Source organism: Dermacentor silvarum, chromosome 1, assembly GCF_013339745.2.
Source record: "Dermacentor silvarum isolate Dsil-2018 chromosome 1, BIME_Dsil_1.4, whole genome shotgun sequence".
Taxonomy (NCBI): Eukaryota; Metazoa; Arthropoda; class Arachnida; order Ixodida; family Ixodidae; genus Dermacentor; species Dermacentor silvarum.
In genome coordinates, this window is record NC_051154.1 from 378,639,735 (window position 1) to 378,652,668 (window position 12,934).

The window sequence follows — 12,934 nt, forward strand, 5'->3', positions numbered from 1 at the left end:
AGGGAGAGGGAGAAGTGAATGCACGACCTGGGCGTGATCCCCGGGATTGCGCCGGGGAGGACTCTGAGGCTAGGCCCAGCTACGGCTGCCCGTGTGGCACACCGTAGAGAAAGAGAGAAGTGAATGCACTAATTTTTCGCATTGCTGCGCGTAGCCGTGCAGCATGGCGCAACTGCGCGTCCAGGCATGTGCAAGAGAGAGGTCAGTGGAGAAGTGTGATAGTGAGCTGATGCTTGCATGCAGGTGTGCAGCTACATGCGGCGATGAAAGAGGCCAGTGTTGCTCGATGACGTATGCAATGCGTGGATGCGGGATTTTAGAACTGCTGCAGTGAACGAGTGCCGAACGGTCGGGTATTTTTTGGTTTCGGAGATGAATCTAGTTCATTGTATCTATTGGCAGGACATTATCACTTTGTTAAGACGAGGTTTTAAATGCATGGATATCTATGGGAATTTCAATGGGAATTTCATTTACTTCGTTATATCCGTTATTTTGTTATACAGTTGAACCCACTTATAACAATACAGGTTTTAACAATATATCGGTTATAACAATGAGAAGCTGCTGCACCGTCAACTTTTGTACGTTTTCTGTGGTAAAAGAACCCACTTACTACAATGCCCCCATGCCGCAATATCGGTTATAACGATGAAGTCTGGCTACTGGGTGTCTGTGCCGAAAGAGAATGGAATGCGAAATCCTTAAAAAGAAAAAGAAAATAAGAAATTCGAGCCGCTGCACGTCACCGCGCGCTGTTTTTCAGCCTTCTCCGTATCGCCAGCCTCGCGTGCCTCTCTCCTGTCGCCCTTCCACCCCTGCGAATACGAATGGGCTGCGCCCATATCTTTATGCTGCGACACCCTCCGAAACACGAATGGACTGCGCCAACTGCACTGATAGCAGATAGTGCTGGCCACTGTTCTTGCTGCGCATTTCTGTCGACGAATGAAGTCGCATGTGCTCGTCTTTGTTGGTTGCGTCGAAATCCTTTTGGACCACAGGGTTTCGCCCATTTCGCAGCCTCGTTTGACTCGCCACTGAAACGGAAGATGGCTGATCTGCCCACTGATCATTGGCAATGCACGACATTGCCGGTGAAAAGAAAGAGCACTGCTATAGCTTTGGAAACGAAGTGCTTCTAACCGATGAGTTGATCGTCGCAAACGGCGACACGGACGACGTGGTAGGCAGCGATGATGCAGTAGGACAGGCTGCCTCAATGTTGTCCTCGCAGGAGTCCCTGCAGATGATTCAGTATCTCCGTGGCTTTGTTTTCGCGAGGGACCTTCGCGAGATAAGGATGTTGGCAAGCTTCGCATAAAGCAAGCAAGGTTGATGCACATGGGATTTTCTCGGGCAAGCCCGTGAGAAGTACGTGGCGAGATGCTTGTGCCAATCTCGCCCCTGCGTTTCTTCTGATTGTCTGAAGCTGAGAGATTGCCGCGGCAATCTTCTCACATTTTTTAAAGACCCCTTTTGAGGCCACCAAAGTGATGCCTCGATGGAGCTCGCATGTCACTTGATGCCCGTGACCCTGCTTTGCAGTTATTATAGCAGTGCCATTCTTGAATGCCGACAGCCGTGGCTTGTTACACGCAATCGGAGTGTGCAGGAAGCAAAGTTAAACAGTTAAACGAGTCAACTCAATCAGCAGCTGGATGGAGGAAGGTGGAGGGGAGGGGCACTGGGCCTCTCCACTTTTTATAATTTTCTCAGAACAGCTCTGCCATCCCCCTATTTTGATTTTTTTTCATGCAGCCCGGTTATAACAATGGAATTTTCGTGGTACTTGAATATTGTTATAAGTGGGTTTGACTGTATCCTGTTTCGTTGCAATGAGGTTCGACCGTATAGATATAAGGCTTTCCTCACTTTTTAATAGCCCTCCTTGTCTGTAGAAATAGATAATGGTTTTAAAATAAGCTGCTACCTTCCTAGTGCACCTCGATTGAGGTGAGTGAGGTGCCGTTGAATTAGCAGGGTGCGTACAGGTCCTTGAAATCCTTGAAAACCCTTGAAATTCAAAAGTGCGTTTTCAAGGCCCTTGAAAATCCTGGAATTTTTTTTCCTTCCTTGAAAATCCTTGAATTTCGTGAGCAATGCACTCTGATATCGACATTGCCACCTCCTTTCTTTGGTATATAGGCGTCTATCTGACAAACTCCCCATTTCAGAAACAATATACCGGCGCGAGCACACGTGGTTCCGTTTTAGAGAACTGCGCGGAAAAATTATAAGGCTCCACCGCCTCAAACCGCGTGCGGAGCGAGAGACCCGTGCCGCGCTTCGGTGCTGGCTCGGCGGGCAGTGTTTACGGTGCTTTCGTCACCCTGTCGTTCGTTTCACTCCTCGCCCGTCGGTCTGGTGAAGCTACTGAAGCTAAAGAGAGCAACTTTACCACTGATGCTCAGTGCCTTTGGGTGGAGGTTTGTTATAATATCATTTATGATTATGTAGTATAAGTGCAATAACATTATGCTGAATGTTTTGGAAATGTTTGATGGACCAATCCAATTAATACTGCAGAAGCCTGAGCAGCTGTTGTGAGTGGTAACTCGTTGTGTTAACTTTTAATATTGCGGACTTGAGAAATGATTGACATGTTTTATAAAATTGCAATATACATCTATTTGTTATAGTATATAATGGATGTGTAGCAAGACTAGACTGAATGGTTTGGAAATGTTGGGTAAGCTTGCCCAGTTTATACTGGAGAAATCAGAGTAGCTGTTGGGAGCATTCATTCTGTTTTGTGAACTTTTTTTCGGTATTGTTGTGAACTTGCAAGGCTAGAAATTAGTAACGTCATTGGGATATACATCTATTTCTTTTTATTTTAGTGCAATAACCCTATGCTGAATGTTTTGAATACTTTTGGTAAACATTACCCAGGTCTATACTGAAGAAATCTCAGCCGCTGTTGTAAGCGTTCATTTTGTGTTGTGATCTTGAAACGTTATCAAGGCTAGACATTTTTATAATAATTGTGATATACATTTATTATTAGGTACAGTCGAACACCTTTATAATGAAGTGCTTGGGGCCTCCGAAAGCATTCGTTATACGGGTCACTTCGTTGTAAAGGTTGCATACAGCACAGCTCACAATAGAACCAGGACAGAATTATTCCTTCTTTATACAGGTCATTTCGTTGTAGAGGCATTTGTTGTACATGCACTCGACTATAAAATGTTTTGAGGCGAGGAGCATTTCATAATACAGGTACCAGCACTGTAGGAAACCATTTGATCATACTTTCAGGGGTACCATTTTTCATGCTTCTTTTTGCAGAATAATTTGCTTCTCCATGGTGAAGTCAACAAACTATGTGACAATCCAAACTTTAGCATTTTGTGCATAATTTTTTTATAGCTAGTGCAGTATATGGAAAGCAGCTGCTGCCTTCTTTGAGTGCCACTGCCCTGTACACAAGGGCTGTTCCATGCTCACTATTGGTAATGTAGTTGAATATGTCGAGGCAACAGTGTGAACAAAAATGTGAGAAGTACGATTGCTTAGGACAAGCACTGTTCTACAGACAAGTTCTACCACAATCAGCTCTACTTCAAGCGTTTTTGTTTGCGCTGTTGTTGCAATGGCCTGATCGCCAAACTTTCTCTCTTTAACAGGCATAATTTCTAGTGCAGTGGGCTCTTTCATTTGTTCTAACCATAACAGCACATCTTTGATGACATTATGTTTGTATTGTTTCTACTTCACATTGGTTGTTTCCCGTCTTGCTTGTTGCCTTCCCAGGTGGCCATAGTCTTCAAGACGCCTCCATACCGTGACACCAACTTACAGCAGCAGGTGACAGTCAAGTTTCAGCTGATTCGCAAGTCGGACAATGACTGCAGCGAACCCTTTGAGTTCACCTATCTGCCTTGTGGGCCTTCTGGTCAGTAAAGCAGTACTCCACAGGCTTCTTGCTTTTAAGGGGCCCTGCAACACTCTTTTATCAGAGTTGTGAAAAGCATTTCACATAAATGGACGCAATTTTAGAAATAATCTTACAGCAAAAAGTATTTCAATGCAATTAGTAGAACCGGAGTTACCGGCAATCAAAAATCGCCCTTCATCCTGTTCGCAATACTTCGGCTTCTTCAGCGGCTTGTACTGTGGACGCTATGGCAAAGCGAGGGAGTGCCCACAACGCTCCGCCCACTGAACATCTTGGTGACGCGCAGTGTTAAATTTGGTTTTAAAGGTTCGCGTGGAGACCACTACTTCCTTTTTTGGCTCTTACAACACGTTAAACTCAGGCTGTCCATAAACTTACGTTTGAGTTGATATATAGAGTTTACATGGCTGTAACGCTGAGCCCTGAGGCTCTAGTTTAAAGGAATTGAGTGGACTTTTCTCCGTGGCCGACACATACTGCCCTGTGCCAGTGGCCACGGGGCTCGGATGTGTTATGTTAGGCTATGATGGACCCTGCTTCACGGCGGCAGCTACAGTGGGTGACTGCTGACATGGGCTTCGACCCACACACCGAGGCAACTGTAAACACGACGAACATCACATTTACGCTGCGCATCTGCTTCTTATCAAGGAATATTTGCCCATAGCTTGCGCATATTTTTCGGGAAAAGAAGTGCATTCATTATGCGAGTAAATACGGTAATAGGCAGGAACCGTGCGTTTTCTTTCGTTCATGGAATCAAACAGCTGGCGAGCAATGGCTCACCGAGTTGCAACATTTCTATCCACACAAATACATTTCAATCTGCGCTGTAAGTAATCAGAAAACTGTTTCCATGTTATCTCATCAGCGCTGGCGACAAGAATGGTGCAGTCCAAATCGAACCAAACACCATGGTCGGAGCAGGTCGTAAACATGCATTTTCTGCATGCACACAGACGCCTATTCCCGAACGAAATTTTTGCACTTACAGTTAATACAGTTAAGGACTACAACAGGTGCACAGCCGTAACGGCCCTACAAATCTACTGCCGTAAAGAAAAGCTCGTTAATTCGAAGTTCACGGGGACACTTAACGAGTTCGAATTAACCGAAATTCGAACTAACGAAAGTGATTAAAGAAAGCCACATCTGATGACAAAAAAAAGGTAGAGCACCTCTAGGTACATTTATTTGCAAAAAAAGTCCGTAATGGTTTTCTGCTTTTTGCCTCTGAAAGCGATTGCTGCTGCTTTATCTTCCAGAGCTCGAATGAGCCGGAAAGCATCTTCTTCGCCTTCTTCGAAACTGAAGAAAAGCCGGGCGTGATTTAGTCCGTCCATAACCTGTGCCAATGAAGGTCGTACCGGTGTTTCACCAACATCATCATCATCATCTTCATCATTCGCGTCGTCATCGTCCACGGCTGGGTTTTCGTCTTCGCCGACGACTTGGGCGATGATTTCATCATCGGTCACGGCACCGCACACCGCCGCGCAGCTGTCGACATTCACGTAGTCGCCGAAGTCCACATCGCCGAGCACCTCCTGTACATGAACCGGAGCGCGGACGTCCTCTTCAACTTCATTTGCGTCTGCGTTAAGGGCTCCGAAACCACAGTGCCGGAAACAATTCGCAATTGTTTCTGTGGTTACCTGATTCCAGGCACGCACAAGCATGTGCAGGGCTGTGAGCAGAGTGACGGTGTAGCTCTTCTCATTATCGGAGCACAGGAGCAACTTCTCGAGAATGTGGCGTCTATAAAAGCTTTTCAAAACTTTTATAACGCCCTGATCCATAGGCTGAAGAGCCGCAGTGGTGTTAGCCGGAAGAAAAACCAGCTCAATGGCTCTCAACTCGACTTCCACCTTGTGCGCCGAGCAGTTGTCGACAAGGAGAAGAATCTGCCTCTTGCCGAGCTCAAATTTTCGGTCGAGTTTCCTCAGCCACTGCTTGAAAAGCTCGCCCGTCATCCAGGCCTTCTTATTTGCTGCATAGTCGGCCGGCAGCGTGCGGATGTTCTTAAAACATTGAGGCTTTTGCGACTTCCTTATCACAAATAGGGGGAGCTTCTCGGTTCCAGTCATATTGGCCCCGAGCAACACCGTCACCCGCTCTTTGCAACGTTTGCCGCCTGCACACACGTCCCCCTTGTAGGTGATCGTTTTGTCCGGCAAGAGTTTAAAAAACAAGGCGGTCTCGTCGGCATTAAAAATATCGGATGGTGCGTACCTGTTCAGGTGGTCTAGTAGCGCACCATTCCGCCACACGGTGCAGGTTTCCGCGCCTACGGCTTTGGCTTCGCCGTACACACTGCGGAAAACGAGGTCGTGTCTGTCCCTGAAGCGGTGAAACCACCCGTCCGAAGCGGCGAAGTCGGAGACGTTCAGACGTAGCGTGAAATCAGCCGCCTTCGCTACAATGATGGGGCCACTCAATGGGATATCCTGGCTCCGTTTTTCCTTAATCCATGCGAGCAACGCTGCCTCCAGGTCCGGGTGCTTTGCTGTACGAATTCTCTTCCGATCCTTGGCGAAAGTTTCAGCCGCGTATGAGTCCTCAATAGTCTTCTTATTGCGGATGTAGGTCGACAGCGTGCTTCTCGGTATATCGTGCTTTTTGGCAATTTCATTCTTACTCTGCTTCCCTGCATCCACTTCCCGCAGAATTTCCACTTTTTCCTTCAACATTTTGGCACGGTATTTTCCACGCGACGACATAGCGGCACGCGAGCAGTGTCGGTCTGCGACTGGACGCGTGCAGAACAAAAGAGAGGCTTAGAAGTTAGACGTTGCGATTGCACTGGCGACGGAGAGAATGGCCGATTTCGGGGTTGCCACCGAACGCACTGCGTATCCCGCTGTCCATGACGATGCGGCAGAGCATTTGCGAATAAACGCAAGTGCTGCCCCCTAAAAACACGCGATGATGATAGTGTATGTCGCGCCATCTGTCGCTTAACAGCAGAGACTGCGAGCTGGCTACGGCGGCGCAAAGTTCGAATTATCCGTGGCGGGCCGGATTAGCATTCGAAATAACGAGCTTTTCAATACATGGGGCTCTATGGAGCATGGCCGGACTGTGCCACTTAGTTCGAATTATTCGAAAATTCGAATTAACGAGGTGCGAATTAACGATCTTTTACTGTATAAAGGATAAGAGCAAACATCAGGCTGCTACACTTGTCGCCTTCAGCCGGTAAACTTGCACACTATTAAGATTGCAGTGCAGACAATGTATAAATGAAAGTATAGTTACACTGCCTCTGCAGCTTGGGCCAAAGTCTTGTGTTGTCTACCCACTCACGCTCACCATGCTGGCTGAAATAGCTGCCGTCTGAGCCGTGCATGTGGCTGCGACGGTGATTGTAAACGAGTGAGCAAACGCCGATCAGAAGGTGCTCAATGGTGGGCGCTGTCACGTGAGCAAATATGGCAGTGCACGTGGGTATATGGAGCTGTAAAAGATCTATTCGGTGCGAGATCGAGCTACAGGTGGCAGCACCGTCCCCGCCTTAGTCTAGATAGGCAGTTGGCAGCACGCATCGATAGTACATGGTGGTGCTTCGCTGTGAACGATTTGGCTGGATTTTATCATAATAAAACATGCTGATTCCAGTGAATTGATTATACATTGCCCTCCAATGGCACATTTTTGCATGAAATGCACCACGAGTTTCTTTTTACTTAAAAGAAGCGCAAAACTTCCAGTCAACTGGGGACTGGCACTCAGCTAAACAATGTGTGTTTCGGCACTTCCTTGTGCTTTTTGTGCATGTTTCGCTGGTGTTCCGTCTGCTTTGCTGAAATTGTTGTGCAACTTAATTATTACCGCATTCTGTGCAAATCTTGCACTGGTTGTAAAGAAGTCAGCATTCCTGTACAACTAAGGTAAAGTAGCAAGGTAATGCGCACTTTACATCACCAATATTTCTGGCATACACCTCCATTTCTCTGTTTTTTTTGTGTGTGTGGTAATTTTTTTATTCACTGCAAAATGCAAACAGTTGACGAGTTCATTACACAAGCTAGGCCACTGTGAGTGACAACACATTAGCAGGATCGCCAGGTTGCCTTAGACAAGAACATTTTTATCGCAGTAACACTAAATACACGTAACTTAAGTGCAAAGCTGCCCTTGCATGATTACACGCAAAGTTGTAATTATTTGAGAGGCTAAAATCATTAGGTTGTTTTATCTCAGCTAATAATGACCGCTGTTTTCCAGCCAGCTAACAGTTCCACACTGAAGAGTGAAAGGAAGTTATATAGCTACTTTTGAAATCAGTTTTATGATGTGCTGCTTCTAGAGACTCCTGTCACACATGTTCCTCACTAATACCCTATTTTAGCTTTCCTTTGTAGCAGCGAGTCAAAACACGAAAGCCCACCATTTACTTGCAACACAGAATAAACTCACCCTCGTGGCATCAGAAACGCATATTAAAAGAACACCTCAGGCCGAGTTATGCGAGAGTTATGCAGTTATTGTAATATAAAGTGTAGATGCGATAATGAGTGCTCGCTAACAAATACCTTTTTTTCGCTGCTGAGTGACATTTGCGCCACCTCATTCATGTTGTGTGGTATCACAGATTGCGCAATGATCAACACATCACGACAAGTCGCTAAAGTGCAGAATTTACGTATTGTTGCAACCACTTCATTTATTTAAAATGAGAGAAAATGGTTTCTGTAGTTTACTCGAAACACAAAGCGACTATAAAATTGGTATTATTGTGGCGAACGGAGGGTGCAACAGTCACATATCACACACTCGACATGTGCAATCACTGATCTTACTGTAGCGCAAGGACGTCAGTGCAAGGCTTAAATGCTTCTGTGCATCGTCAAAAAATGTAGACAGGCTTTGACGGCCGTGCTACAACTACAAAATAAATGGTTTTCAAAGATATGCACACCGTACACGTACATGTAAACGTGGAGGGCATAGCAGACGACACGCGCCGCAGTCCACACTATCTGGGGTTGAGCCAGTGCCCGCCAGGCGGCGACTCTGCTCAGTCCCGCAGCCATTAGCAATTTGGGTGAGTTGGTTGCATTTCGTGATTGAAAAGCAGTTCCAAACATGGTGTTTAGATAAAAAGTATACAGTTAAATGCAAGAACAACAGAGAGAAATGCTTTCTACATACTGAAATTTTATTTGTCAGGGAATACAAGAATACAGGTAAGTTAATGAACACTCTACTGCCGACACATGGCAACATCAGCAGTTGAAAAAAAACAAAAAAACAGAAGCAGCTGGAGTATGTTTTGTTCTTTCTTCCTTTTGCTAATAAGTCTATTGAAGTTATTCTGTTTTATTATTTCTCTTTAACTTTTTAAGTTCAGAAGAGAATTGGCTGCTTGTTGTAGGCCACATACCAGCTATGCCATTCCTGATACGATGTAGTATCAACATTAGCTTATGACATCATAGTAGGTTAACCCTATGGAGCATGTGACAGGGCTGCAGCAGATTCCGAATGATGGAGCCAGTCTGGAAAATAAGTTCTGGAAACTCGATTGGCTACTGTATTGTATAGTAAGGAATTCGCCTGATAACTTAATATAATGTTTGACGTAAACAAAACCATGAATAAAAGTGCGCAGGTATGCAATCTGTAGTTTTTGCATGCTGCAACTGATGTGTCTGAATGGGATGGGCTGTGGTAAAAGCCTCACTGTGGTGATGCAGTGTGCAGCATGTGTTTCATAGCCTTGAGTGGTCAGCATAAAAAACTCTGCCGATCCTTGCTGTGGTCCTTCAACCATTATTCCACGGAGATTTCGGTGTATACAGTCGGAACCTAGATATAACACGGATATAACAAATTATTGTGTATAATGAAGTAAATCTGAAATGTTTCTTGTCAATATCAGCACATAATAAATATATGCTTTGAACAAATATTGAATATAACGAGGGTATTTTTGTGTTGGGTGTGACTCAGTTATTACAAGGTTTTACTGTAGTTGTTTACTTAAACATCCAAGCAGTTTTCATTCAGCAAATCATGTAAAATTTGTGTCAAGTGTATGCGCCAGTATCTTTCTGGCAATGGGGCAAAGGCAAACCGAGCCACGGCACCTAAGTACTGCGTTGTGCTCCCTCTTTCTATTTGCAGAAGAAGAGCTATTGGCACACAAGCGGCGCAAGCTTAGTCATCACTCCCCTGAAGAAACGTCCCACTACTCGGGCATCATGGGTCCCCCTTCCAGCAGCAGCAGCAGCAGCACGGGTGCCCAGACATTCCCAAGTGAACCACCATTCGGCATGTCTACCTCTTACCCAGGTGACCCTACTGTGCAGAGAAGGAAGCAATATTTGAGCAGCATGACTGTTCCCTATTCAAGTCAGCACATTGACTGTGCCCAGACAATGCTGAGCCTCATAGAGGAGAGCTGAGGCTAGTTTTGTAGACTAGGAATTGAATGACCGGCCTGCCTTGTTGAGGCCACTTACATTGAATGCATGCCAGCCTCTCATGCCACTAAAAAAATCCTGGCAACACCTTTTCACCAGGCTTTCTCAGGTACAAAGCTGTCTCTGCTGCGAATGCAGGTGCTAACCGCGGACTGTGATAAATCTTGTTAAGTGGTGAAATCCGATGCCTTCACGCGTACAAGCAGGACAATGGAGGGTGATGTATGAACCATATGAGGCCATTGTTTCAATGCTCGGGAGTCCTATGTCTCACATTTCTCAGTTTGCCCAGGTCTGGCACACGCTGCTGCGTCACTTTTGCAGTACCTGTCAAACTGCCATCTGCACAAAGCATTGTTTTTCAAATTTACCGATAGTGCCGACTACAAGTAAATCATATGCTGTCTGAAATCTGTTACTTCACCATCAGTTCAGTGCCAAGCTATTGCAGTTGCATTCAGCGCAAGTGGCTTTCACTTCTTCATTGTGATCAAAATGAACTGCTGGTGTGTAGGGCAGGCACACACATACGTGCACAGTGATCCCATTTGTTTCGAGACTTGTCCAGTTGCTCCTTTAAGTTCAAAGATAATGTTTCACGATCTTGTTGAACGCATAGCAAGGAGAGCATTGGCAGCTCAACAAGCACGTCAAAGTGTCATTCCTTGGAATGCATGTTAACTTGTAAGCAGTATTGTCTCTACAACTTTGGCATCTGCCATGCCTCACACAAGCTTACAGGCAGGCACTGTTTCCCCTGCTAGAGATTGTATATGTGACCTTATTCTCTACAGCTGGTCATTTCTCACGTGTTGGAGTTATTTCAGTGACCAAGATTTCTCGATAGGTATCTCTTCAGGCAGGGTATTGTCACATGCTTCCAGCTATGTGGCCTAGCTGCATTGCTGAGGGATTGTACATATCTACATTCCTGCGTTTTGTCCTGCAGATGCAGTAGATGTATTGTGTACATTGTGTTACAATCTTGAAACACTGTCAAGGCTAGGCAATGGGGCTTATCCTTAGTTACTGCAGAAATATCTGCCGAAGCATCTGCAGAAATGCTACTTCATTTCCACAGATGCTTCCACTTTACAACAAGTTATTCGACTTGCAAGAATAAATCAAAATTATCATAATCGTAGTTATACGGGAGGGACAGTTTGTATGTTTCTTGTGGCATATGCTCTGCTACACCAAAAAAATCCATTTAATTGAATTCCTGTTCATTCAAATGAGACCTGTCATCCTTGCTTAAGGATAAGCTGGAAGGACTGTACCCGCATTTATCTGTCACTGGGTCTTTAGCAGTCTTATATAGCTTGAATGTTTTGTAGAGCTTAATGTAAAATTTTGTTAAGAGAACTTGGCCAGTGTAAGACCACAGTGAAGAGGACAGGTCATGTGTGCACTGGCCTAGCTTTTAATTACGGGTGACTTCCATCGTCTCCACACACTTGATCTCCAGTATGTTTACACAGGCTCTCGTGTAGGGGCCTGTGTTGTGGTTTGTCTATTTATTGCTGCTTTACTGTGAAGCCTCATGGTTTTGTTATTTGAGGTTCTAGTATGTCTTATATGCTCGGCTACTGGGGACTGGTACGTGAAACAAAAGTGTATACTATAGTATGTTTACAAATGAACTAGATCAGCGTCGAACACACGCTGTGATAAGAGAGCAATGCACATACAAGGCGCAGCTCATTTGTTTTGTGATCTTTTGAAGGTTGGCTTGAAACAGATCTGAGTTAGTTGCTGTTAATGCAGCCTTTCCATTCGTGTGTTTTGCTTGACAAGGCTTGTTTTAATTATGGGGAAATTGTCATTGGGGGGGGGGGGGGCACTTGAAGTTCGGTTCTGTAATAAGAAATGACAAAGCAAGCTTTTTGCAGCTTGGGAGCAAATCCCAGTGTAGAGAGCATCGAGTTTCACAGTTCATAATAATGAAGTAAGAAACACTCTTGTTTTTTATCATTTTATGTAATATTAGAAATTTTAATGAAAATTTTAAATGAGTGTGCACTGCACTCACATCTGAGTTAAAGATTAGTCATGGTTGGGGTTCTGCATTTTTGGATGTATACAGTCAGATCTGAAGAAACACTCAGTACCAAACTGCGTGAAAATTCAGATTTATACATGAATGCCAAATTTTGGGAGTTGCATGATCTCCCCCTCCCCCACTTTATTTTTTGTTGTCTGCCTTCTCATCCTCAGCTTTTCAGAGTTTTGTCAATTGTCTTTCTGAGTAGAGGTGAGATTACATACACAATAAATAAAACAAAAATACTGTTACACTGGTGGAAGGGGCTTGCTTGAAAGACACAGTAGCAAGCACAAGATGGTGTGGGGTCGCCGAAAAGTAACTCGTCGTTCTCTTCTTCTACACACAAGGTCCCACTTCTTTAACAAACGTGCCGCGACATTATGATGCTTCACATTATTTCATGTCTGCACAACCTGCTTGTTCATCACGTGTACAATGAATATTTTCGCAGGTTTCTCTAGGAAGTGTTCATTTCAGAACTGTGCTGATAATTGAGAATTCAGTCCTGTTTATGGTAAATGATTTTACCATAAACAGGACTGAATTCTCAATTAT

The 12,934-nt window shown here is 44.8% G+C and overlaps 1 protein-coding gene across 2 annotated transcripts in view; it reads left to right on the forward strand.

Annotated features, from left to right (window-relative positions):
* The window catches only part of LOC119437483 (nuclear factor NF-kappa-B p100 subunit-like), a 155,315-nt gene that overhangs the window by 76,490 nt on the left and 65,891 nt on the right, over window positions 1–12,934 (forward strand). For both annotated transcript variants that reach the window (XM_037704495.2, XM_037704496.2), the window contains exons 9-10: window positions 3,760–3,901; window positions 10,034–10,201. In XM_037704495.2, the coding sequence (XP_037560423.1) occupies window positions 3,760–3,901; window positions 10,034–10,201 (310 nt within the window). The remainder of the gene's footprint in view (window positions 1–3,759; window positions 3,902–10,033; window positions 10,202–12,934) is intronic.